This window comes from Charadrius vociferus, unplaced genomic scaffold (genome assembly GCF_000708025.1).
Source record: "Charadrius vociferus isolate BGI_N301 unplaced genomic scaffold, ASM70802v2 scaffold266, whole genome shotgun sequence".
NCBI classification, from domain to species: Eukaryota; Metazoa; Chordata; class Aves; order Charadriiformes; family Charadriidae; genus Charadrius; species Charadrius vociferus.
Genome location: NW_009649114.1, coordinates 3,394,549 through 3,421,876, shown reverse-complemented (window position 1 = coordinate 3,421,876; position 27,328 = coordinate 3,394,549). Strand labels below are relative to the sequence as shown.

The following is a 27,328-nucleotide window of genomic DNA, read 5'->3' as shown; positions in this document are numbered from 1 at the left end:
GCTGAGGGCTCTGTGGGTGTTCAGCCTGGAGAAGAGGAGGCTGAGGGGAGACCTTCTCACTCTCTACAGCTCCCTGACAGGAGGGGGTAGCGAGGGGGAGGGCGGTCTCTGCTCCCAAGGAATGGGTGATAGGATGGGAGGAAACAGCCTCAAGTTGCACCAGGGGAGGTTTAGGATGGATATTAGGAAAAACACCTTCACAGGAAGGGTTGTCAAGCACTGGAACAGGCTGCCCAGGGAAGGGGTGGAGTCACCATCCCCAAAGGTATTTAAAAGCCGGGGAGATGTGGTGCTCAGGGACACGGTTCAGTGGTGGCGTTGGCAGTGTTAGGTTGATGGTTGGACTCGATGATCTTAAAGGTCCCTTCCAACCTAAATGATTCTGTGTTGAGGGGGGTGTGGGGCCACCGGGCCAAACGCTGCGCTCTTGCCCAGGTGAGGAGCACGGAGGGTGAGGTGGTGGATGGGGAGGACCCCAGCCTGCAGCCCTCCGCGGCCAAGAAGGTGAAGCTGGAGCTGAAGGAGAGGAAGGAGAAGAAGCAGAAAGTGGATGAGGATGAGATCCAGAAGATGCAGTGAGTGCCAGGGTGGCTAGTGCTTGGGGAGGGCACTGCACACTGTTTGGGTTTGCTGCTGGAGATGACAATTGTTTAATCAGTTAATGAGCTTGTGGTTAACGCTGTCCATAGCTCTGTCACAGATTCCTCCCCTCCCGAATGGGCCCAGCCATTTTGCATGACAAACCTTTACCGCTTTTCCCTTCCCGGCTCTGTTCTGTACCACAGGAGGCTTGGGGTGGCAGAAGGGCTTTGCAGGACTGTTGCAGTGGCCTCAAGAGCTTCAGACTTTCTTTTTGTTTTGATGTAAACAATCAATTCTCTCCACTCCAGAATACTGGTCTCTTCCTTTTCTGAAGAGCAGTTGAACCGTTACGAGATGTATCGCCGGTCTGCTTTCCCCAAAGCTGCTATTAAACGGGTATGACTTCAATAACGCTTCGCCTCAGCAGGACTCTGAGCAGAGCACGCAGGCTGAGCCTGGCTGCCATCATGTTTAGGTCTTGCCTGACACGTGCCGGCTCTGTGGTTCGCTGTGCTCCCCTCCAGCTGTGTCCTGGTCCCTGTGGCTGAGACCATTGTCCTCAGATCAGTTTGTCCCATTACGGTCTAGCTCAGTCCCTATGCACAGCTGATGCAGTTAAATAGGAGTGCAACTTAAATAATGGTGGTCCGGGGGGCCATGAGGCAACAGGAGAAGTAATTGCTGGTACAGGGTCGCAGCTGAATGAGGGTGGGGTAAAATCTTGGTGATTAGTATGTGCCCAAAGCTGTAGGACCTAATTCTAAAGCTCAGTTCCTGCTTACTTCGGTAGCCTTCGGTTGGTATTTGATAGGCGCAAACTGCTAAATAGTAGTTAAAGTGTTTCACTGCTGCTGTGTGTACCTCGCTCAGCTGACTGTCCTTCTCCGCTTCTTCAGCTCATCCAGTCCATCACTGGCACCTCCGTCTCTCAGAACGTGGTTATTGCCATGTCTGGCATTTCCAAGGTCTTCGTTGGGGAGGTGGTGGAAGAAGGTGAGTGGCAAATGTTATTGTTGAGTAACAAGATAAGAATATGGGGTAAATTCATTGCTTACGGCAGAGCAGGACATGGAACAAGACTGGTCACTTTGGGACCCACTTGTGCTGTCCTGAGGGGCCCTTGACCTTCCAGCAGCAGCAGAGCTACGTTAAGAGCTAAGCCAAGAGAGGGGTGAAGCGTGGTGCTGCCCGTAGTCCCCTTGCATCCTGTCACTGCCCGTGAGTCAGCAGAGGTTGGTGACCGCTGACCTCCTGCTTTATCCTCTCTAAGGAGGATAACTTTGAAGTTCTTGCTCTGTGAGTGGGCCTGTGAGCAGGTTGCAACGGAGGAGCAAAGGTCTCTTGTTAATACTGCTGTGGACAAATTCAGCCCAGAGGGAAATGAGTTATTTAAGCCTCTTAACCTGTAAGATTCTTCCTTTATGGGATGAGCTGATATCTCCTTGGGACACTGGGTGGGAGGCTGACCCAGCTGTGTCCCTGCTCTGCTGGGGCTGGAGGTTGGTTTTGCCAACCAGTTTGTATAGACTTGTCACAAAACACGGCCTTTATGTGCCGGGATCACCAGTACCAGCGCGATGCAGCTTTACTGCTGCTGTCTCTGCAGCGCTGTGTTGCCTGAGGCAGTTTGGATAAGCAGCTTCACTGCTGTCAGTAATTGCTTCACATTGTTAATTGCTTCATGTCCTTGGCAGGCCCTGTGGATACTTACTGTAAATGATAGAGAAGAAATTGGCCCCTCAGTCCACTGTAGGTTGTACCTTCATGTCACTGCTGTACACAACAAGCCCAAAACACAGGGGTTGCTTTAGAGCAGAAGGTTTAAGGTCATAAGTTCTTGTGTGACGCAAAGCAGCATATTCCAAGTAGTTGGAGTAGTTTAAAAAGCAGTTTATTCTGGTCCAGTATTGATGCCCCTAGGACTGACTTTTCTTTCAAAGAGAAGCACACAAAGCAGTTTCATCCTTGTATATTAACAAAATGTCAGCTGTAAACATTACCTGTTGCCTTTAAACTTAAAGCTCAAGTAGTAGGAGACTGGCTAAGCTTAGCTCTCCTGCTCATGTGAACTCTTTGGGTTTTGTTGTTTAGCTCTGGACGTGTGTGAGAAGTGGGGGGAGCTGCCACCTCTGCAGCCCAAACACATGCGAGAGGCAGTCAGGAGGCTCAAGGCACGAGGACAGATCCCCAATTCCAAGTATAAAAAGATCATCTTCCACTGAAGCGTCCCAAGAGCAGCAAGAGAAGACAGAAGTTAAAACCTTGTAACAGTGACAGCAGAGCTACGAGACTGGAACTCCTGCAGGAGCACTGTGTATAGACTTCGGTGGCTGCAGGGAGGGCTCCTGCTGTCACTGCTGCAGCCTGGCTCATCACCTGAGCACCAGGCAGGAGCCAAATCCCTGACTTGGAGCTTCCAACAGAGTAGGGATAGGAATGCTCAAAGTCTTCAGTGTATTCACCCACCAGGGTCAGGCTTTCTGCTGGCACAGGTGTGTCTATGTTACAGAAATGTCTTTTTTTTTTTTTTTTGTACATTAAACTTGTTATTGTATTCTTAGTCTTGCTGGGAAATGCTAATTGTGTAATGGTGTTTGTGATTCAAAGGAGGGGGAGTGCAATAGGATGATCTGTCTCAACCAACCCTGACATGTTCCTGAAGCTTCGCCTTGCCTCGGGCATGTATTGTGCCATTAGCATCAGTGAGGGAACATGTGCTGAAAGCTGATGCTTCTGAAGTCATCGCTCGGCTGTTCTTCCCAAAGCCAGTTTTATAGAGCTGTCTAGAAAACTGTACAATTAGGAAAGCGAAGTGGGAGGGAAAAGGGGAGGGAAAAAAAAAACCAAACAACTCATGAGCCTGTAAGGAGGTTAACAAGTTTAATTTCTTTTCATGGTTCATAGAACCAATAAATGCATGAGTGGAAATATACTGCAACAAAGTTCCAATACTGCCCGAAACTCAAATTCAAGTTCAGACTTGCACATTACCCACCTGTACATACAGGAATCCCCTCTGAGCACGCTTCTCCTAACTAAATGTAAAAGATGCTGAGGCCATGTGCTCTTCCTAGGGTAACTGTGGTGTAGTTACACAAAGGATTAAGTTGGCTCTCATCATTACACAGAAAGAGTCCTTAAATAAAAGGCTCTACAAAGTAAACTTTGCTAATCATCATCAGTGGAGACAGTGGAGTTTTTGTCCTCTTACACATATGCCTCGTAGAAAGGACATGGATTTTGTTTTACAGTACTTTTTACTGGTACTTGAAAAACAAAACAATGGAAGTGCTTTAATTCTTAAACAAAACCAGTTGATGTGAGTTGCTGGAGCAAGAAATTTGCTGTAAACACCCTGGCCCCAGCTCTGTCCAGTCTGCACACGTGGGAGGGAGCGGTAAGGAGTTGTGTGACGCAGCAAGTAGACACCACGTCTGAGAAAACCCTTTACACCCTACTCCTTTCCCAAGCTGGCTGGAGATGAAGCTGGACACCTACTCAAATGAGAAATCATGAAAATGTGAAAAAGAAAGAAGCCTCACATTTTCAAGCAATCAGTGAATAAAAAAGTAAGAATACCATTGCATTCCACCAAAGGCAAGCATTCTTATATATCTCGCTTCACACAGGAAGAGGGAGCAAGCACAGAAGCACGTAGGGTTGACTAAACAAAGTTCAACTTCTGCTTGTGTGGGCTTTGTGCAGTTCATATGGTACTTACAGTGAGTTGTTCGCATATAGGTTTGTTTCACAGCAAGTCTACATACATAGGTGCTTTGTTACCTCCTTTGTCTGTTACTATGGGAACTCACAGCAAGAGTCCTATTTTCTACAGCAGATAACTTGCATTTCGAAACCCCTGCTTTTACTTTTGAGTTATTCTATGCACGAGGCAGTATTGGTGAAGGAAATGCCCGCTGACGCTTAAAAAGTTAAAGTGCATTTTCCTCTTGAGAACAGGCCTGACAGGTGCTCTAGTACGTTTTCCATCACAGGCAGCACCACAAATCTATCCTGTCAAAGGCTGTGTTGAACAGGGGATGGGTCACAGAACGTGCTCCAGAAAAAAGAGCCAGGCTGTCTAAGAGGAAGAAGGAGGAGTGATCCTCTCCCATGGAGGAGGGAAAGCAACTGGCAGAAGTCCCATCATCCAAACATCGGAGCTAGCCCAGGCTAAGTGGGTGGTGAGCCTGAAGCCTTTTGCCAAAGGCAAGTACTCCTCAGTTTAATCATTTGTGGCCACCTGCTTCCACAGGTTCTAGAAGGAAGGTCGGGCTCTTGCTGCTGCTGTCGTATCTGGTTGTAGGCACTGGTCAGTCAGATCTGGGCAGAAATACTGGACTGCAGCAGCACAGCCTGCCCCAAGGCTGCCTGTTCAAACCTCGCATGCAAGGACTAATTCCAACAAATGTTATTTGAAGCTACCTTCATTCTAATGGAGTCAAACACGGAATTAAGATGATGATCTTAAGAGTGACAGTTGTTTTAATCACCATCCTTCTCTTACATACCCTCTTTTTTCAAAGTGAAAGCTACAAACCACAAGGAATTCAGTCTTGGCTCTCCGCAAACCACAGTCGGCAGTGCCTCCACATCTAGCCTGGCGCTGTATATACGTCCCTGTTTCCCCTCGAGCTAAAGAAGAGCTAAGATGATCTCAGGAGTGCCTGTTAAGGGGAAGCGTTCAACAGCTCCAGAGCTGGGCAAAGGGACAAGTATATAAGAACATGGTAGGAAAAACAAACTTAACTCCCAAGTTATTTGCTTGCTTTTGCGTAGTTTTCAGGCCTCAGCTCATCATGGCTTGTAAATCAGAGGTTGCTCTTTGCATAGTGAGCATGATTAATTATCTTCTATTACTTTAGCTAAACTAATTTCAGTGGAATAATGCTTACCTAGGAAAAAAACAGAAAAATCCATTAAAGTTTTGGGGAGCGTGTTCAGCTAAAACACACAGTAAGGGTTACCTAACCATTATAGACAAGTGAAGTTTTCATCTGATTAATAAAGGAGAATCGCATATAATCCATGATTTTTCCTAGCACTTAGTGTGTGGCAATTGCTACCTGTTTTACATGCACTAAAAAGCCTGTGCATCAGAAATGGTACATTTACACGAACACAAAAGGCATCTGGAAAAATCCAAATCAAAGTTTGAAATAAGATAAAATCCAACAAACTGCACGCAGTCAAGATGCTGTGTATAACAGGGGAGGGAACGGGTGTTCATCCATAGCACGGAGAGGGCTGGAAGTCACACCCTTCTGTATCACAACACAGAGCAAGTTCTGCTCTGGAACAGCTTCTCCCTTCACAACTGCCCCTTACAGCTGCTTCCGTCTTCAGCACATCGACCATGTATCGCCTGGACTAGTACAGCCAAGAAACCATGTACCAGTTTGCCTTCAGGAAGGGATTTGGTTCTTGCTATTCATAAGTGACATTTCCTTTTTTTTACTTTTTAAAATTAGTTTTTACTGGGTTTTCTCTTTTTCCTTCCACACTTTTAGAGGCTCTTTCTTTATAAATTAAGTCAGTCTCTGACCACAGAGACGTCTTCCTCTTCAGGGAAGCAGCTCCAGAAAAGGCAAGAATACAAACCACGCTCACCCCAACAGCTATTCTTTCATCTCCACCCCCTAGTGAGCAGTTAGCAGTGTAAGCCCCCACCCAAGGGGGCCTGGCCAGCACCCTTCTCCTGACCCACACACCAACATCCCTGTTAAAAGACGTTTAAGACCAGGCAAAAGCTCAGTGCTAATAAAAATACATGACCGTGTGGGAATGCAGACAGATTTCCTTGTGCGTGCAGCCACTACTGCTCTCCCCCTCTCCACTGGTGAGACTCTGGCATACAATGGTTTCAGGATAGCGTGCATCCTGAAGAAAATGCATAGGTCATCTCATTCCATGACTTAATCAACTTCCTTCACCCCTGTTCTTTGACAGTAAAATTAAAGAAAGTTTAAACAGTGCCTGGTAATTAAATAAATTAATTCCTTTGTGTTTCTGCATTAATAAAACCAAACATTGCGGGGTTAAGCGAGAATGAACTAGACTAAGTCTAATATACTACCGATTCTGTCTTGACACAACAAATCACTGGAGAAAAAAGATGCTGAAGGAATTTCTTTACTATCCTGACCCTGTTCTTGAAGGGCTAACGAGCTGTAGTGCCCTTCCTCCACAGGGGGAAATCCCTTCTGCATCTCCCACACCCACCGACCTCCTACGTTTCTGTTTTTCATGTGAACAGTACACATGCTTTCACGTCAGAGCTCTGAGCAATGTTTTCTGCCATACCTATTCTCTATCACTCTTTGATGTGGTGAAGTAACTACGCTCCTCTTGCTGCATTCTTTGGCATGCATGATTAGGCAAGAACACAACGAGGAAGGCTGAAAGAAGCAGAAACCCCAACATGGACCATCTGTAGGTGTTACCATGAAAACTGGAGGCTGAAAACACACTGTCACTACCACTCATGGATGAAGAGACATGGGCTGTCCCCCCCAACTTCTGACCTTTTGTTTGTAGGCTGACCATCGCCCTGGTTCAGTGACAGAGGCAGCACCACACTGCCAGGATAGAGAGAAGTGGCTGCAAACAGAAACTCCTCCTCCTTCCTTCCCTGTTTTTCAGCCAGTCCTTTCACCCTCTTTCAAGTTCATTTTGCAATCACAGTTGGTTTCCATTCTTTGAGGCGATCGCTCTCCAGGAGGTTGACCTGTTTAGCAGCAATATAATCAAACTAGCCGCCTTAGTGCTGGTGGTGGTCTCCACTCCTCCTGAGCAGCTGCAGCCTGCGCCTTCGCTGTCAAAGCTGGAAGAGGGGATTGTATTTCCTAATTTCCTGCAGAAGGCGAGCTTTGTCCATGTTGGCTTCTGCAAGGGCTATTTTCATGGTCTGAAGCTCCCTTTGCAGCTCTGGCACTTCCTTTAACTACAAGAGACAAACAAGAGAACAAACAAGACAGGAGTTTCCAAAGGTAAGCAGCAGGGCAGAACTGACCACACTGATCTGCACAAAGAGGAAAACCAGAGCAGGAGCTTTTGAGATGAATTACACTATGTGACATAAGCACACAAAGCTCACTGACAACCTGACCCAGTTTGAGTTGCAGAAATACTTGCCAGCTGGTGCCTGCTGACTTCCATACCTGTCATTAGAGTCAGACAGCCCCCACTGGCAGCCTGAGCTAACCAAGACTTCCTTTTACTTCTCTAGGCATAGGAACAAGACTTGCAGTGGGCAAGGTTTTTTCCTGCAAAGCAGCTAACTGATTCTGGCTGAAGATAACTATACAAAGAAAGCAGAAAAAAAAAGGGGGGGAGGGGCTCTGCATTCTTCTTTTATAAAGGGTTCCGATACACCTCTACAGATTAGTTAAAATTAAGATAATAGCTGGAGCAAGCAGATACCTGGCATTCCTATTTCTTGTCTCCATGAACAAAGTTAATTCTGTCATCAAACATTACCAGTGAAATCCCACTGCAGTTTCATGGCACAGGAGTTTTTCCTTGGGCTCTCAGAAATATTTTTACTCAATAATTTAGCCTTTGCATTTGTTCCTATCAAGTTCAATAACATCAGAAAACAAACTGAAGCTAAGCTACTGCAATGCTGATGTGCTCCAGTTCTGGTCAGGGCCAAAGTGAAGCGATGTGTCACCAACTAATGAACAGAATCCAAAGTCCCAGTCCAGTTCTGTACCTAGTCAGCCACCTGGCTCCCCTAATACGTAGTTTTCCATAGCAATTGACCAAGTAGATCTGGCATCAAACACGAAGTGTAAGTAGAGAACACTGCATATTTAAAAATAAACCAGTTACCTGGCATTCAGATATATGGATCAAAATGGAAAGAAAGTTCAAACTGACTCTGACAAAACACCTCTTTCTTTGTGGGACCCTCCCAATTCCTGTTTTTCTAAAAAGGAACAGGATGCAGTGGGAAGATGGAGCCAGTCAGAAAAAAAAAACCACAAACAAAAAAACAACAACAAAAAAAACCACCCAAAACCCAAAACCCAACCAGATTTCTGAAAGGGAACAAGAAAGTTTATGCTGGGCAAGGTATCCTTACTTCTCAGAATGCCTGCAAGACGAGGTACAGGCTGCTTTTGTGTGCACTCCCTATCTGCAATGCACCACACCTATCGGTAACTGCAAACACATGAAGACAAAAGACTTAATTTTCCAGCCTACTGCCAGCTACCTAGTTGTCCAGACAGCAACAGGCAGCAGTGACTCACCTGCAGTCCACGTGTTCCTGCTGCTGGGGCTGCCAAGACACACTCCGCTGGGGCCTTCTCTTCCTGAAGAACTGACACAGGTTTTTCCTGTTTCGGTGAGCCCTCCCCTTGCGGAGCTGGAAAGAAGCATAGAAAATAGAAAACACTCAGGTGTGGACATTTACACAACAGTCTTCTCAGGACAAAAAGAATCACTTCAGTTGTTGGGGTTTTTTTGTTTTGTTTTCTTTCTTCTCCCCTCCTCTTTTTAAACAGGGCAAAAAAACATCATTCCCATTTTAAAATGGGGAAACTAAAGCAAGGGAAGAAACAGTAATCCGTCCTGACTGTGTGAGCTCAAAGAAGCATCAGGCATGCATTCAGGCTGCCAGTTCATTGTTTTAGGTATTAACCTGTTCTGCCTGAGGTATCAAATTTGCTGTCCAAACAAAACAACAAAAGCAGCAAGAACCAGAGAGGCAGGAATGTGTACATCCAGAGATTAACACAGCAGAGCAGCCAAAGGACCTGGGTGCTTGCACTGAAGACAAAAAATTATTTGCCCATTCTGGCAGAAGTGACTGCAGAGAACAGAAGCAGGGACCGCTCACACACCAGAGCCCATCCTTCCCAGCAGCAACCATCACATTTCAGTTCCAGTCTCCTCCAGCACCAGGCACAGCAGAGCACTACCTCCAGCACAGCCTGGGAGGTGCCGGAGGAGAATAAACCAAGTTTCCCGATGCTGCTGACCTGTTAGATAGAACACCCCATCATCTCTGCGCTTCACGATGACATGATCTACTGCCAAGGTGATAGGAACAGGGCCAGGGGAGGTAGGGTATACCCGGGGGCTGTCATCCTGGAAAAAAAAACAAAGCAGAGACGAGATTAACTGCTGTGACAGCTCTGGCAACTCTGCAAAGGATTCCCTTTGCCCCCAGCCTTCACAGGAATAGCGTTACCGATTGGCAGCTCTGCCAGGGCTCACCAAGGTCATCCACCATATGGAAAAGCCTGGCTTTATATACAAGGCTGCATGCGAATCTTAATCTGTGTAGAAAGCACTCCCACCAAGTTCTGTTATATCATAACAAAGGTTGAGGAGAGGCCTACAAGCATCACCCTGAAGGCTGCTCTCACAAATTCCCAACTCAAACCCCTAGCCAATATTCCTCAGCCAAAAAAAAGCCAATATCCCTTAATCTGGATATTTTCATGGTGCTGTGCAGCAACACTGGTTCCTGGCTTGTCAGTGGAGCCAAAGCATTGCTTTCAAACAGTTTTAATCAAGAACTTCTGTCAGTGCCCCCCTCCTAAATATCAACCAGATCTTAATAATGTTTTTCACCTGTAATTCTCTAAATGCTTACACAAAAGGTCAAGTATTTCCCATTTCACACAAGCACTTAGAGGAAGAGGTATTGAATTCTTTCCCTTGAGTCTGCAAAACAAATCATCAACAAAGCTAGGGAGAGAGTCTGAACGTCAGGCTCCCATTTCTCCACAGTCTGATCATTCAGCACTTCCACTGGGTCATCCTCCCCACCCGTTCAGCCCTAAGGCAGTTTTAGAAGCAAAATAAAACAGTATCAAGAAAACACCTCTACAGAGGCCCAGCGAAATCCTACAGCATCCCAAGCAGAATCTTGCAAGTGAGCTCTGCCCAGGCTGCCATCCTGGGGGGAATCTCTTGTTCCCTACATTTTGTGATTTTGGCATCCACAACTTCTATCTCCATGGGGATCACCTCTGGGATTATTTCATCCTCAAGAAAGGGACCAAGGTTGGTAAGGAAGGACATGAAGAGCTCTGCTGTGTAACTGTGGACCAGCATATGAAGGAAGCCATTCTGAACAGCGAGCGGTGAATGCACAGCAGCATTAGGTCCCACTTCAAGACGCAAGCACACTTCTGGCTGGGTCTTACTAGCTGCAGGGACTGAAGGCTTCTCTACATCTGGATCTCCTAGAGCTACATGAGAAAGATCTCATTGCAGACGATGGCATCAGTAATAAGATATAAATTCAAAATAGGTACCTTGAAAAGGTAGTGTTGAGGTATCCTGAAAAGATATCTATTTACTGGTATGCAGAATGGAGTCAAGTTCACAACGACACCAGCCTGAAGCCATCCTTCACATGAAATGAGCCCCAGTTTCAAAAGACCAAGAGCCCACATCACAGAAACTAACACCAGAACTGGCCTTTTTAAGCCTCCAGACGCCTCCCTCTCTCTCACCATCTCAGCACACTTTAAAACTAGCTTTCATTTTGTGTATAGACGAGTTGACCAAACTCACCACTCCGCTCTCCAGTGATTGCTTTCTACTGGCCTCAACGCTACCCAATCTTGTGTTCCACTTTGCCCCCTCGTGGCCATAGGTAGTACTGCTAAGGGAAAGATCAACAATCCAAGAACCGCCCATGCTTTCACTTGAAGTTTTGGATTGGGTTGGGGGTTTTTCAGTTGGTTAGTCGGGTTTTGTTTTGGTTTGTCTTTTTTCAATTCGAATTTAGCCCTGGGGAAGTACCCCAGCCCAGAAGCATTATTCTCAGGGCATGAATAACTGCAGGGCTTCCTTGAATAGCTTTATTCACTCTTTTAATTCGTTTCATGCATCCTAGCAGCAATCAAAAAAAAATCCCAGTCAATGATTACTATGCACCATAGAACTTGGCTGCATAGGCACTTTGGAAACATCTTTCAAATACCAGATTTGAACCACTGACAGAAGGATTCTTAGCATTCACAGTCCCTCACACACAAGTCATATTTAATCCTAAATACACTAAACATTAACACTTAAGTACCAGTTAAAATGAGATATTCCCTGAGGGTGGCCAGTATAAGAGCCATGTATAAGAGTGAAGCTACAAAAGCAGCAGACTCCAAGAACCAGTGTCTTACCCAGATAACCACGCAAATACTGCCACATTCCAATGTTGTTCAGTTGCTCTGGAACCACATTCATTACTTGTAAAGCAACAGACAAATCATCACCTCGTGCTTCTATTCCACAGTTCACCTCATTCATCTTCAACACGAGGACAGAAACCTACAACAGCAAATGACAAGTTCACTTATTAAAACAAATACCACCACACAGTTTGCTTCCAGATTTGCTTAGAGACAATATTACAGTGAAAAGGAACAGAACTCTGACCAGCTGAAGGCTAGGGTCTTCACTCTGTGAAGTGGAGCTGTTTATTTCAGGAGATGCTCCACCCTCGTCCTCTGCCATCAGGCTTCCTCTACTGCCTGTGTCACTGTGGACCTGAGGAAGATGCCCTGAGGGAAGAGGGTCCAGGCTGGGTTCTGAAATGGAAGTAACAACAACAACTCCTCAATTCTGTTTCTTTTTCTGATTTTAACAAGTCCTGATCCCAGCATCTGCCTGAATCTCATGGTCTATCAGCCTATGCCATCCTCTAGGGAACTCTCTCCAGCTCCTCAGATGAATTTAAGCAATACAGAGCTGAAGCGAAAGACGTCCACTCCAACGCTCAGTGCACCCTATTTCCAATCAGCCTTTACTAAACTCTTCCTAAATGCTATATACCATCCACCCACCTGCACACATTCACAGTCCTTGCTCTAGTATGGTCAAATGCCTTAGAACACCACTGTCACACGCAGGGGTCACCCTCCCCGCTCATTTATATTGCTCGTCTCAAAGAAAAAGCACCTATAAAAGCAGAAAGAGTCATTGTGGGTGAAACACTCATGACCTTCAAAAAGGAGTGGCACAAGTGAATTCCATACAAACACAGCATGACTCAGTTGCCCGTGGCAGAAAGCTGTTCACTGATGTGAAATAAGAGTAGAGGAGAGGATAAAGCCAAGCGCTTGTTACCAGAGTCTGTGAGCATCACAAAGCCATCACTGCCATCGCTGTCCACAGACAGCCCATCCTCAGGGCCACTCCCATCCACAGATGTGGTGTCAAAGGAATGCTGGGATGCTGTCCTCTTCATGGAGAAGAAACGCATTCGGCTACTGCCACCCCCGCCTGGAGTCACCGCTCCCTCTTCTGCTTTGGGCACAGAATCCCTACAAAAAAAAAAAAAAAAAAAAAAAAAAAGAAAAGAAAAGTGATAGAGTGAAACAGCTTAGCCTGCAGATAATACAGATACTGGACTGGACTCTCAACACTTGCAAGTCAGACTTGAGTGTACTTAGACTATCTCCAAGAGATGAAGATCTAACCTATCTCTAATCCAAATGATATGGAAAGGGAACAGTTGGCCTACATTCCCCCCCTTCCCAGCCACCTTGCTGCTGCTATCGTGAATCACAGGAGGATGGCTCACTCACTTGGCTGGGGGGAGAGAGAGCATTTTCTGCATGGTGGAGGTCATCTTCTCTCGGCTCAGGCTCAGAGCGTCTTTTGTTATAGACATGGCTTCTTTGGTGAGGTCCATAGTCACATGCAGAGCTTCCTTCGTGGCATCCTTTGTAATATGCAGCGCACTAGACAACTCCACCTCTATGTTCTTCAAAGGGATGAGTTCTGCCTGGCCATTGAGAGTGATGTTTCCACTCCCCAAGGGCTGCGTGTCTGAGGTTGGGCTAGAAGGGAGAGCAGGAGGGCTCTGAGGATGGCTGCTGGTCTCTGCGGGTCTTTCTGCAACCAGGGCTTCCACAGCTTCATGTGCTTCCTCTATCAAACCTTTCTCCTCTACACTTTTACTATGTGGAGCTGTAGTCAGAGCTCCATCACTTGCGGATCTTGGGAGTCTCTCCAGCAGTACACTGCTTACGCCGGTACCTGTATTTTCGGTGCCACTGTCCTCTGGGACCTCTGAGGCACTGCATACTCCCTTCTCTGAACTCGTCTCTGATTTCAGCTCCTTCTCTTCAGCCACCAGCCCCTCCTTACTGTCTGAAGGCGAGAGCTCAGACTCAATCAGGCTTGTTGTGTCCGAGTCAAGGGACCTGGATTCCAAGACGGCTGCGGCAGGGTTCATGAGTAGGGCCACTTCAGCACTATGGAACATAACTCCTACACAAGCAGACATGGGATCTAAAGGAGATCCAGTCATTTCCTGTGTATCTTGGGCCAACTGCTCCTGTAATGTTTGCAGAACTTCTTTCATCCTGAGCAGCACCAAGTATTGGTAGTGGTTGAGCCGAACTTTGACATGAACAGATGAGGAAACAAGCACGTGGATATCTGCAGAGGCTTCCAGCTCCTTCTCATCTACTCCATCATCAATTTCAGTGTCAGATTCTCCCAAGACAGCCATTGTCTCTGGGACCTTGTAGATGTTCTTCAGATCCTGGTCAGTCTTTGATCTTTGACAAACCCCATGTTCTCTGGAAAGGTTCTCATTCTTGGGGTGATTGCTAAAGCTGGCAGAAGGCTTGATTTTCAACTCAGAGGCAGCCAATTCCTGTCGCTTAGATATCTGAGCTTGCCCCCATTTCTTTGGAAGGCAGGCCCACATGGAAAGGGGAAAAGGATCAATAAAGCTAAGGGCTCTGCCCTTTGAACTTTCAGCCCCCTCGAAGTCCAGGGAAAGTTCAGTGAAATTCACAGACCACAGATCTTCAGAGGCAGAGGTTTTGTGTAGTAGCTGGGGAAAGCCTGGATGCTTTTGAGGCCTATCATCTACCTCATATGCATGGCGCAAGAAAAGAGTGTGGAGGAGGCTGAAATTCTCCTGAGACCTCGGGAACTTAGTGTAGCTGGAGTGGAAGAACTCTGAACTGGCAAATTTACGGAAGAGATTCTGGAGGTCCTGACAGCCGCAGAAGGGAGCATGGCGGGTGTTGGTGGCAGTCATCTCTGACGTGCAAATGCAGAGTGTCTGTGGACGATCTTGATGGTCAGTGACTTTCTTCTCCACAGGGATGTTAAGCTACATGAAGGAGAAAGACATTACAACTAAAGCAGCGAGCAGGGAAATTAACAGAGGCTTATCCTGGCCTTCTACGCAGAAGATCAGCTGTGGCATATATAAACAATGGAGAAATCTTGGTCTCTACTGAAATTCCAAAAGCTGGATGAGACTCTCAATTTATCCCTATCTGAAAAATGAGATAAAATTTACAAATCAAGGAAGAGGAATCAGACACGAGGGAATTTAAACTGAGTTTTATTTTAGGTTTTTTTACCATACATGGCTTATGTAGCAGCTCAACTTACAACATTCACTTTGATCTTTCTCTGTAAGGACTTACTACACTTTTAGGCCTTTAAGCCTCCTCAGAACACCGCTAACAAGGGCAGTCCCAGACAAACATCAATGCAGCAGATGTAGGCCCATTGGGAACGGTATGAAAGTCAAAGTGGTTTCCAAAGGCCAGAAAACAACTTTTGACTATTTGAACCATCAATTTCTCCTTGAAACTGTTTTCATAAATACTGACTTGCCTGCCTATTCTGGACTAGAACTCAAGCACCTGTTTTACTGCCCATAAATCAAAACAAAACTGACACAAGTGGTGACAGAAGAAAGGTAGAGAAAGGCAGAGGTTTTTTTTTTCCCACTCTGGACTCCAGCTATGTCCTGGTCTCCTGTTCCTTCGATGATAGGGAGGGAGAGAACACTGAAGACTGGGAAAGTAAGGAAAATGTATGGTACCTTCAGCCGGAAGCCATCCAGTCGAACATCAAAATGCTCATCATGCTTGCCCGAGTCCTCCAGCTTATAGATGGCTTTGAACTGCTCCAAGCTGCGATAAAGATCCAGGCAGAAGAGGTTTATCCAGAGCACGCTTGCTGTATCCAGGGTAAGCATCAGGCCATTCAGCTGTACATACAGATTGGGGCACGGAACTAGAATGAAACAGAATCGAGACAGATTACTAATAGCAAAAAAAGCACTTCAAGTGGTCTGCAGCTCAGCTGCACTGACAACGCCAACGCAGAGGGCTTCAACGCCCACTGGAAGACAGATCTCTTGATGAAAGGGAAAGGTGTTCCAGGTCACACATCAAGCCATCTGCAGAGCACTCAAAGCACCCTACAGTCCAGCTCCAGTGCCAATAGACAAGGCAGAACCCCAAGAGTTGGGCAGACACAGCAGCTACCTTCAATGCATTCCTGAATACATTATTTTACAAGCACAACTTTGCCTCCACATTTTGCACTAGGCAAACTCTATCCCAATTTCCCAAAGGCAAAAAAAAAAAAAAAATCAGAAAGGCAAACAGAAAACTAAACAAAAAAGGACACCCAGAGGATACCTAGCAGGGTTAACACACCTAAATAATTAAGAGCTGACGGGTTCTTTAAGAAACTTATGAAAGAAGGTGCTAACCTTGGTGTATTACCTGGAAAGTCCTGATTGTCTGGGAAGTAATACTCTGTGAATTCAATATGGATTGCAGAGACCTGATCAGGAAGTTTGAAGAATTTTCTACTACATGAAAGCAAGGTGGAGGGTTTCTTACTTTGCTGACCAGCTGTAGAAACCTGAAAACACAATGGTAAGCAGTTGTGCAGAATTCAAATTTGGCAAAACAAAGTGTCCTAGTAACCCTGCAGTCTCCCGCAGTCAATCCATCTCATTTACACATCAAACATACTCTGCTTTCAAGTAAAAATAGATCTTTTTCCTACCTGCTAATATCACCAACTCCTCTCCTTTGAGAGGAGTTCTTTATGTCTCCTGTCACTGCTAGCAAGAGCCACGACAGTCAGAATTAGGTGACACAAATAAACAGAATGGAAATCTGTTATAGCTTTCTTCAAGATTAATAGCATGGTGGTAAGTTCATTACAGTATCTGATACCGATTATGCTCTTGCAACAGTTACAGGGTATATGGAGGTAGAGCCTTACCCAGTCTAGGAATGCTTTCTGTCCTGGGTCAGAAAGCACAACGGAAGACTTATTCCTCCTCTGTCAAAAATCCTTATCCTCACTAACTTCTCAAATGCAGGAAATCTTTTACTCTGGGCTGGCCGAATGCTTGAAGCAAGTTCAGATGTGAACAGACACAGAGTGAAGAAACTCTGTGGTTATACGTGCAATTTCCTCTGAACATGAAAATTATCAGTAGTTCATACTTGACTTAGAAGTTTTACATGCACCACAATTATGGCATTTGGGTTCTCTGGAGCGAGTTTTAATTGTCTTGGATGACATAGGATTTGCACTATTTATTTGAATCATATCGGATTAAATTTCCTTTTTTAAAATGACATGAACATCTCCAGACACTGCTCAAATCTCTACCTGGTGAACATCCAAGTCATCCACTCGAACTACCACACAGCTGGATCGAAGACGGTTCCAGGGAGGGTGCCGGAGTCGTGGCAAGCTTGTGGGAGGTACACGGCCTTTATCTAAGGGACTTTTCTGAGGACTCAATGAAGTATCTGTGGGGATGAAACAGCAGAACCAGCAGGGTTTTATTCACCTCCTTTGCAGTGAACTTCACCATCAATACCAACATATATGTGCTTACAGAGCAGAATTAACAGCCCCAAAATTAGAAACAGATGGGCACAGCTAGGCAGGAAAAAAACAACTTAGGATTTTTGAAGGAAGAACACTGAAAGATGAGTATGTCTTCAGACTTCAAGTATTTAATTTACTCCTTATATCCTCACTTACAGAGAAACTCAAATAAGCTAGGAAAGTGATGACTACAGTCTGTTTGTTCTTGCTGCAATGTTACACCCATATGACAGCCACTTTCCTTCACCATTATATTTACGATTTTTAGTGTGGTATGGATTTCTGCACCAACAAATCAGCCTGCTAAGCTGGGGAGAGGTAACTAGAGATATTGCTAGATGGAGCAAAATTGTTACCATCTCCTGCTTTACTAGGAGTTTTATCAAACACCATTACCTGGTTTCCTTTTGAAGGGGGAAAGTGGAGTCCTGGCAAAGGCAGGGTCCGTTTCTTCATAAAGCTTCTCAATCTTGCTTTGAAATTCACTGACCAACTTCTTTGCCCATTGTCCCCGTGTTTCCATTGCTTCACTGTACCGCACCCAATGCTTGCAGGCATCTCCTGCATGAAAGCAAACATCCTGGCTTTAAAAATTAGGTTCCTGGATACACGTAACCCTCCTGTGTCCCTCAATGTACACAAATCTGTACAGCATTCCTCTTTATTGATACCACATCTGGAATATGCAATATGCAGCATACTAAGTGCTTGTGAAACAAGCACAGGCTTTCATACAACAGAGCTGGTCCTACCAGCAAGGGTTCCACATTCAAGTGTTGGGAAGAATGCCAGGGTCACTTTTCCTTGATTCTTCAGTTAACCACAAACAGATTTTCTCCTGGGATACATCCTATAAGCCTTCCAAATTGATTAGGCACATGTAAGAACCAGATTCAGTGTTTAAGCAACTGAAAAGGAATCCAAAGTTTCAAGTTTATGTCTTTACAACAGACAGCAACTTATTCCTCTCTTCGTCCTCTGTTCTGCCAGCAACTTGTCAGCCATCCACCAACAGGTAAATCAGATTAACCCTGCCCATGAGGATTCAAGTCCCAAGTCCTTTCTGTAGCCTTTCTCCCACTCCTGGCTGAAACCGTATCGCACCACTGTTCTTCAAATCCTTTTTTATCCCCCTCCTCAAGTTGGGAGGCCACACGCTCGCCTACCTGCCCTGTGGAAAGGATAATAGTCAAAAGCCATCCTCCTGAAGGTCAGCTGCATGGCACCTCCCAGCATCCCGTGCTTCAAAGCACCTGTGGAAAGCAGAACAAAGAAAACCATGATCAGCTCTGTAATCCAAGTCCTGGTCCAGGAGAATTCAGAACAACATTGCTTTGATTGCCACCACTGATTGATTGTCATCGTGGCTAGTATTAGGGTATCATCTTTTAGAAAGCTGTATCAAGATCTTGTCCTAGGCAAGGAAAAGGACAACTGAATGTAATAGGCCAACAGTTTATATGGTAAGAACAAGATCTAGAATCTTAAATATGAAAATGCAAGATCCCATTGCTTCCCAGGCCCACTATAATAACCAGCACTTGTGTTTCCAACACTTGCTGGTAGGGCCAGTGAAATAAAGACAACAAAACTGAGCTAAGATGTTGATAACAGCAGCTCATGAGACAGTGGTACACCGACTAATTCAAAAATATCTGGAACAGTGATGGATATGGGTATAAGATTTTTTTTTCTTTTTTAAAGGGAAGATGTATGAAAACTAACTACAACTTGGATCAGAGATGCCCAGAGATGCCTGTGCAGAGAGAGAGAGGTACAGTTGCCTCGAAAGAGGAAAAAAAGTACTTAGCATATCTCAGTAGGGGGGAGCTAGGAGTAAAACGGACATTAGTTAGCAAAGACTTGCTTGAAAAGAACATGGGAGGCAGGGGAATGGTCTGTCAAAGGTGCCAAAGAATCCACGTAGCTATGCTACTGTGAACGTCCTGAACACTGTCAAAACAAACATTTTCTCACCCAGTGGAATGATCACAGTTTATTCCCATTGTTCAATACCAGATTGTTGCTAGAGCATATCCTCTATCACTTCAACTAAGTCACGAGCAACCACGTCCACTGATGGACTTCCCCATGTTTGTCCCACGGAGCCAAGAAAGATTTTCCAACATTTAGTTCAGACATACAGAACTGATCTCTCCATCAGCCTGAACGACTGTCTATTGCCTCACTGGGAACAGTAATGTGAAGGATGCTTGTTTTCAAGAGGAAAATCCTCCTTCAAGACTGAAAATTTATGACTGGATTAATGTTTTCCTCTGGCAGCGTCCTCCTGACACTGCTCTCAGTTACCTGACTCTCGAGTGTGGCTGTCATCACAGATATGCAGATCCAAGCGTGAAATGAGGAGGTGGTACGACGACTCTTTCATATCATGCTTCTCAAAGTATTGACCAATGCTGCTTGCATTTGGGCTGACCCCGAACGGCTGAGACCAGGACTGCTGCGTACTTGGAGGAGGTGGTGTGATCTATTAGAGAGAGACAAGCTCGGTAAGAACTAATAGAAAGCGAGCGGGGGGGGGGCGGGGAGAGAGAGAGGTTATAATGGAATTAAAAACAACTCATGCAATCTTCCAGACTGCAAGGCATCAATCTATAGAAATTGAATTGGGAGTCCAGAAACCTAGATCCTTTTCAATGTTCTCATGAGCAAAACTCTTTCTCTGTGGTTCTGCCTCCTCTACATCAAGCTACCATTCACTTACCTCAAAAGACAGTTTAAGACTCCTGGACAAAAAGGACTAAGTATTCCTGATCGCCCCCTTCTAGGTAATCTCACTGCACTATGTGCACAGCCCTCCTTCCCCAGAGCTTCCACCAGCAGCGATATTCCTCTTCCCTCAACCTTCCCTGTGAAAACATCTTTTGTGCTCTGCCCTACGCATTTATTCTGTGACATTTGTCAAACAATTACTCAGCACAGCATTTTGAAAACAAAGAAAGTGGTAAGGGAAGTTCAAGGTTACTGGCAGAAGCAGCTGTGTTAAGGTTCTCATAGACTGCTAGGCTATATGTGAACCAAAGAACAATTGCAAAATTCAAGAGCTCTCTCCAGAGTACTAGGAAGAAAAAAAGAAACCCAAACAACAACAGTGAAATTGAATGCAAATGTTTTCCCCTGAGCATCACTGCTCACTATGGTTTTATGTCATAATTTATTATACCAGAGTCCCTTCCCCCAGGCCTATACATATTGTCATTCAGAGGCAGAAAAGATTATTTCTATAACATATTTATTGCTTATTACCAAATGAAATCCCTGTGGGACCCTCTGCAACTTTCCATCTGCCAGGCAAAACTAGAAAGCCACGCAACTTAACACTACTTCCCCCCCCGCCGCCGCCCCCATCAAACAGAATAACTATGTATGAACATTCTTTAATGCTTATTGGCAATGAACCCACTCCTTTAGTCACTTCATTACCCAAAAACCGCCCACAATCCATGCGATGCTGACCTGACCCCAGGTAAGCCTACCAGTTCCCATCAGGAAGATGTTCTGTGAGCAAGGGCCAGATGCCACACAAACAGAAACAGTCTCTTTCACCTTGTCTTATCCTTCTTCCCGGCAGAGCAACATCCAAATCATGACTCACTTACCTGTACAGACTCTGGTGCTAAGCTCTTCCTCTGCTGGGCAGACTTCTCCATGGCTTCACTCAGAGACTCCGCATATTTCATCATCGCTTTCAGCTGAGAGTCTGTCAGCACCCAGAGCAGGTCATCAAGGAGAAACATCAGCTTAGATGCCATCACATTGCAATCTTTGGTCTGAAACAGCAAGGAGGAGTCATGGACTTCAAGAACTGCAACCATATACATACATTCTTCATAATACATGGAAGCTGTAGCAGAAACAAGGGATGCTGCTCTGAAACTCATCTGAGAGAGAAGTTAACTTCTCTGGTGGATGTCCACAGTACCTCCCCTCTGAGAAGGGAAGTAGTCAAAGCTTCCTCCTCTTTAGGAGGCAAATGGCCCACTGTTTAAAAAAAAAAAAAGAAAGAAAGAAAGAAAGACACAGATGGTTTAATTTTTTTTTTGTTATCATCACATATCCATTGACAGCTAAAAATAAGGCTACCAGGCTTTAATCTCCCAGTAAAGAGATGACAGCTCTCCTTGGGATGTTCGAATGGATTTAAAAACTTGCTCCATACATGTTATCCTCCCCTGGGAAATAAACTGCTTTGACATTTGGTAAGAACACAGCTGTCTCCAACAGAAAACAGAGTGATATAGCAGCTTGGGCTCAACATTTGTGAAGGAAAAGAACGGTTGCCGAGGACTGTGGGAGGAAATATGCATCATCACTGCACCAGGCAGGGAGACTGTACCCTGCAAAGCATGGAGGAAACTCTCACCCTTCTCTTGAGAGAGATCTGGATCCTCCCCTGGTTGGTAATGAGTCTGAGAGGAGTAGTAACAGGATCCTGATCGCCATTGTCAGTAGCATCTGCTTCTATCCGAAGTGTCTGCCAGGTGAGCTCTTTGAATGTCAAAACCTATCCAGAAGGTAAAAAATAGGAAAATGCTCAGATTTTCAACAACTTCAAGGATCAAAAGATGTGGAATGAAACAAGGCCACATAAAATAACTCGAAGCATTTTTCTTCTATGATCCCAGTACAAAACCAAAATCATGTCCCAGGTAACATCCAATGCCCTCTCTGGCACCGAGCTTAAAACCAGACAAATCACAAAGGCATTCAGAGCTTCTCCAGTTTCATTCTCTCAGATCAGTAGAGCTCAGAGAAAGGCCTGAACACAAGTCAGCCCTCAGCCACCCTGCTCCAGCAAACCACCAAAGCTCCCTGCCGTCACTGTATGAGAATTCAGACAACAGCTTGATTACCCCAGAGGACTGGGGTAGCACGAGCGCCACTCTTCTGTGCACATTATGACAGGCAACATAAGATGACTCTTTACCTCTCCTCTCTGCGGATCAGTAATGCGGGTGAGTCGCAAGTCACTCTGTTGCCAGTTTGGGTTGACACTGTAGCCTTGGAGCTGCCACAGCTCAAAAGAAGCATGAAAGGCTTTGGAGTGAATCTTGATGGTGATGGAATTGACAACAATAAACATCCCCTCCACGACCTTTTCAGCAAAGCCATATTCACTGCAAAGAGAAGATCTCTCAAAGTCATCATCTACTACAATAAAAGGCCTGGTAGAGATAAGGACACATACAGAGAGACTCCAAGGTTTATAAGCAGTATTAGAGACACCCAAACCCGAGTGTGGAAAGGCCAGTGGTTAACCATCAAGAACAAAGGCCACCCATACCCCAGTAACACGTCAGAAAGAAACCGCAGGGCTCAGGGTCTTACCTTTGACCCGCAGCGAGAGCAATGGGAGACTGTCCATTGGGTGGCCGAGGCTCTTCGCATGTTCGCATCTCTACCTCCACTTTATCCAGGTACTGTAAAGACAGAACATGGGAGCAATAAATGCAAGACCAAGACTCAAGCTCAGCCTGCCTGCCTTAGGTCCCAGACTCTAGGGCAGGCATAAACAAGCTCTGGCGTCTCATGCCTCTCCAGAAGTCTCACGTGTTAAAGCTCTCACACCATCAGTGCCAGGATCGTTGGGTAATCTGAATCCCCAGAAGCTGGTGGAAAACAAACAACAAAAACCAGGCACAAGGTTGCCCTGGACTTCACTGAGAGCTCAGCCCAGCTCCATCCTGCAGTGAAATGTGGGTCTCGTGGGAGATGACCTCTCAGCAAACAGGACTATTCTCAGAACTCCCCTTCCCCTATGTGCTAAGGGCCTAGAGGATTTAGGTCAAATCAAAGTTTGAATATGCACTTCAAAGTTTCCCGCCGCAGAATTTTTCTTAAGTAAAGGAATAAAAACAATGAACAAGAAAGGAAACATTACCAGGCAGATTGGGTGTGTTTTCAACTTTGTCCACTGGATCTGAAACAATAAAGTTGAGGTTACAGGTGTTATCTTTGCATTGGAAAGTTTGAGAAATTGCAGGGAACGATTTGAGCCCAAAGTTCTCTGAGAAATGACCACAGTGACAATCCATCATGTCTCACCAAATCCAGGTAAAACAGGCTCACACAGACAAGTGAAAAGACATTCCAGCCACCAGACAAGTAAATCCAGGTTAGCTTTTGGATCTCATATATCATCATGAGCAACAGATATTCTGCAGATCCCACTCTGATTTTTCATATTCCTTTATGGAGAACATTCTTGTCCTTAAAGAGTTTACAATTAATTGCTGCTGTTACTGGAAGTCAGGTAACTCTTTTGACAACCGTGCACAAACCAAAAAGATTCATTTTATTTTCTTACAGCAACACTTATTCTGCAGTTCTAGTAGGAGGGAGAACAAATGTTTGTTACTAAATTAAGCGTATCTGGCTCTAAAAACAGACCAGATCAGATGAGCAAGACAGGCTCATTTTTATTGTCACTTGGCAGAGTAGAGCTATATTTCTTTTATAGCAAGTCTCTTTGATACACTAAAAACTTTTGCATTCATGTAATGCAGCTATGGTTAGTACCAACTGAGATTAAACAATCTGGCATTTCATATCAGGTGAAAAAAAAATAAATCAATTTTTCGCTCAATGAGAGAGAATTTGTAAGAGGACATCAGTGTGCAAAAGTGCAACTGCAAGTGCTTGCACAATTTGAGTGATTCTGCATGTAAATAGATAACTGTGGGCACAAAGGCTGACTGAGCACAGAGCGTGCAGCTTTTCACATGACTATTCACGCGTTTCTTACAAACTGCATTTTCAACAATTAAGACTTCAGTTCAATTTATTTTTATAATACCCCACAGCACAATTAGGCTTTCAGAGAACTGCGCTCCATTTCTCTCTGCTTCCTATTCCTGTTGGAGGTCTGTGTAACTTCTTTAGCATTAAAAAAAAAAAAAGTCACCATGGATGAAGGAAGACACAGGAAACTCCTTCACTATCAAAATAGCAGGGAATGACCAAACAGAGTCAAAGTGACATGGACGCAATGAACAGGGAATGATTATTGGCTATTTCTTCCAATAACAGTACGAGGAGGTTATCAACTAAAACTAGTATATGCAGGGTTGATACAAGCAAAAGCAGATGCAGTTAAACTCTGAGATTCTTTGCTACAGCATGGTCTGGGTATTAAATGAGCAAGTGGGTCAAATTCCTGGAAATTCAGTGGCAATTAACTACAAAGACCTCAATGCTGGCTTAACAAGTCACCTGAAGGTGAGGAAGGATCACAGCACACTTTTTCTGTGCTCTCTCAGCATCTTCTACCATCTGCTGCTGGCCACCGTCAGGGGCAGAGCGCTTGGCAAAGCCAGCCACAGCAGGTTGCACCAAAGGCCACTTCATAGCATTCAGATAGCAAACCTCACACCTAAAGCATAGGGTTTGAGATGTGTGGATCAAATCACATCATGATTCTTCATCAGAAACTCCTAAGTGACAAACAGAAGGTGCCAATGGAAGGCCTCATCTGCCTCTGGGGACAAAAGTGCAGCCTCCTCTGCTCACCCTGATAGATGCCTTGTTACAGTAGACCCGAGTGATGGCAAGCCAGGTGGGCAGCTCCAGCACATTCTGCAGCACCTCTTCATCCAGTTCCAGGTTGGTCAGCTGCCCCTGCCCTTTCAGAGTGCTCAGGTTAATTTTGTCTGGAGAGAGATTCTTGGTAAACCTACAAGAAAAGAAAGAGGAGACTATAAAAACAACCCCCAGCAAAGCTGGAGCTAGAGGAGCCTTTAAGAGAGCTATTTTAAGTATAAAAATCTGTGTGCTGTTTTGTTAAATCCTTTCTGACATTTTTAAACCCAGGGCATGTTGGTTGCTCCAGAAAAAAAATGTCTTTACACTGACATTTGAAGGACTCCTTGTTTGGTTGGTTTTGGGTGTGGTTTTTTTTTTTTTGTTGTTTGTTTGGGGTTTTTTGTTTGTTTTAAATCAAATTTGAGAAACTGAATAGTTCTTCTAAAGCACTGGGAACCTGGAAACCAGCAAAATTGCCTTAGGACAAAAACAAAACAAAGAAAAGTAGGTCAGCAATTTTACTCCCCCCAGAAGTGCCTTATCAGTGGTGAAAAGTTTAATTATCAAGATTCTTTTTGAAGTTTTTGACAGAGGAAAATAAAAAATTATTAATAAATCACTTTTACAGCTGTCTCTTTAAACACCAGTCTCGCAGTCCAGCCTGCTCTTTGGTCAGCAGGTCCAAGCATGCAACCTAACTCCCCTCCCCAGTGACCAGGCCAAGGTCCTGTCCTCCTCTCCTTTTGGCAACCAGCTGCTGCTGCTCTCTCTGGTTGCAATTCCTCCTCCCAAGTGCTTCTGTTGTTTCCACCTCCCTCGTATGCAGTCTAGTACCTTCAGATCCCTCATGCGTCTGAGATTTAAACGCAACAGATGAAATGATTTCAGCGGGACCGATCTTTTCTGGGGCAAATCTGAAGCCCTCTGAGTTCATTTAAATCACCGTGACCCCTAAGGAACCAGAAGAGCCAGTTTAGAGGGCACTAGACCACGGAGCCTGTATGAGTGTCAGCAATACCTCACCGGGACAGCCGTCTCCATCGAACAATCCTTCTGTGCAGAAGGGGCCACCACCAAGGGAGCGAGGCAGCTCGCACCAGGATACTCCGCAGTCACAGGATTCAAAGCTGAAGACTTCCTGCCAAACAACTTACCCACTACTGAAGCCGGGGCTTATTCCACACATTCCTCCATGCTAATGCTAATTCTAATTCTGTACAGTGGTCCAGAAAGCGGAAGAGAAAGAAAGACCCTATTGTCAGCGTAAGCAGGATTAGGCTCACAGTTAGTCACACGCTGCCATTCTCTCCCCTCTCCTGCACCAGCAGTGTGGGCTACTTCTCTGTGAAAGGCACAAAGGGCATCTTGAACAAAGTCATTGGTAAAAGAGAGGAGAGGAGGAGGAACCAGAGCTACACTGCTGGGATGGCAGCTGATGTGGCCAACACAGGAGCGTGAGGTATAGTACAAAACTGGCTGAGATGCCGCAGCAGCTGCTGGTCAGTCAACCCAGGGCTTCCTGGGGCAAAAGTGCCTTTCCAAAGCAAATGTTTTGTTAGGAGAAAGTCTGATGGATGACAAAGAGCCACTGATGTCAACCCTACGCTACTGATGCAGCAAATCCTGGAAGAGGATGGTGACAAACAGCTGTGAGTTTGCCTACTACTGCTTTTTACCTTGATCCCTGCCACTGTTGAGTCTTCTGCCACCACAGAAGCCCGAGTCAGACATTTACTGTGTCATGCTGTCACCTCCCTACCCTGAGCCGAAGGTACACACTGACAGCTGATTAAGGGCCAAGTTTATAACACACCTGCCAGCATCTCAGGCTGACATGTTCACTTTAAACTCACTACTCCCTTTAACTGGAGGCCCTCTTGTTTTAACACACCCAGGAAGGCGGCCAAGTTCAACACTGCTTCTCAGCATCTGTACAGAGAAATAACATATTCCAGAGTGAGCTACAGCAGCTGCTCCACTGGCAGGGAGATGCAGAGATATGCTGAGTATCTGTAAGATTTGCGCTTGGAGTCCCGTTGCGAGCACTCAGTCTCAGACACCGCTGAAAATTAGACCAAATACCTCCATAGGCAATACGTGAGCATCCTTGACTCGCATTAGAGAACCAGCTCGGCTGAAAGCTGTTGTAATCATGTCCACTCAGAATTGGATACTAACAATAAACCAAACACAACCTGAACAGGCAGGTAATAAAGAGCACTTGGCAGTGTTAAGTTCACACGCTGCTGTGGGCAGTGATCAGCTTACAGGTGGGGAGAGGCTGAGGCGCAGAGCAGCTTTCTCACACTTGTAAGGAAGGCAAGGATCAAACCGCAGGCTTCTCAAATCCTCATCCTGAGCTAAGCATGCTTAGATAGGCAAGCTGCTTTCAGCTCATAATGCAGAAGAAAAACATAAGGACACATCTAAATCAGGGCATTACTTTTATTTGGTGTGTATGTGTTCAAAAAAAAACCCTGCAACATAATAAAAGGATGGTAAAGCTGTGAAACAAAACACCCGTGTAGAGTGTGGTGTGAAACATGATCTAGCTAAA

At 45.3% G+C, this 27,328-nt stretch overlaps 2 protein-coding genes across 2 annotated transcripts in view; one reads left to right on the top strand and one right to left on the bottom strand.

The window, feature by feature from the left end:
* Positions 1-2,879, top strand: part of TAF11 (TAF11 RNA polymerase II, TATA box binding protein (TBP)-associated factor, 28kDa) — a 19,995-nt gene extending 17,116 nt beyond the window's left edge. Inside the window, exons 2-5 of the mRNA XM_009888322.1 lie at positions 436-575; positions 891-978; positions 1,479-1,575; positions 2,674-2,879. Of these exons, the coding sequence (XP_009886624.1) occupies positions 436-575; positions 891-978; positions 1,479-1,575; positions 2,674-2,804 (456 nt within the window). The 3' untranslated portion in view covers positions 2,805-2,879. The remainder of the gene's footprint in view (positions 1-435; positions 576-890; positions 979-1,478; positions 1,576-2,673) is intronic.
* A 4,520-nt stretch (positions 2,880-7,399) lies between these two features.
* UHRF1BP1 (UHRF1 binding protein 1) overlaps positions 7,400-27,328 on the bottom strand; it is a 20,879-nt gene continuing 950 nt past the window's right edge. The window contains exons 2-22 of the mRNA XM_009888321.1: positions 26,245-26,305; positions 24,760-24,922; positions 23,132-23,170; positions 22,579-22,670; positions 22,178-22,367; positions 21,614-21,754; positions 20,850-21,020; positions 19,540-19,717; positions 18,396-18,482; positions 17,626-17,790; positions 17,005-17,147; positions 16,098-16,239; positions 15,407-15,600; positions 13,134-14,680; positions 12,673-12,869; positions 11,983-12,134; positions 11,727-11,874; positions 10,524-10,784; positions 9,570-9,683; positions 8,838-8,953; positions 7,400-7,525 (exon numbers count right to left, since the gene is read on the bottom strand). Of these exons, the coding sequence (XP_009886623.1) occupies positions 7,400-7,525; positions 8,838-8,953; positions 9,570-9,683; positions 10,524-10,784; positions 11,727-11,874; positions 11,983-12,134; positions 12,673-12,869; positions 13,134-14,680; positions 15,407-15,600; positions 16,098-16,239; positions 17,005-17,147; positions 17,626-17,790; positions 18,396-18,482; positions 19,540-19,717; positions 20,850-21,020; positions 21,614-21,754; positions 22,178-22,367; positions 22,579-22,670; positions 23,132-23,170; positions 24,760-24,922; positions 26,245-26,305 (4,427 nt within the window). The remainder of the gene's footprint in view (positions 7,526-8,837; positions 8,954-9,569; positions 9,684-10,523; positions 10,785-11,726; positions 11,875-11,982; positions 12,135-12,672; positions 12,870-13,133; positions 14,681-15,406; positions 15,601-16,097; positions 16,240-17,004; positions 17,148-17,625; positions 17,791-18,395; positions 18,483-19,539; positions 19,718-20,849; positions 21,021-21,613; positions 21,755-22,177; positions 22,368-22,578; positions 22,671-23,131; positions 23,171-24,759; positions 24,923-26,244; positions 26,306-27,328) is intronic.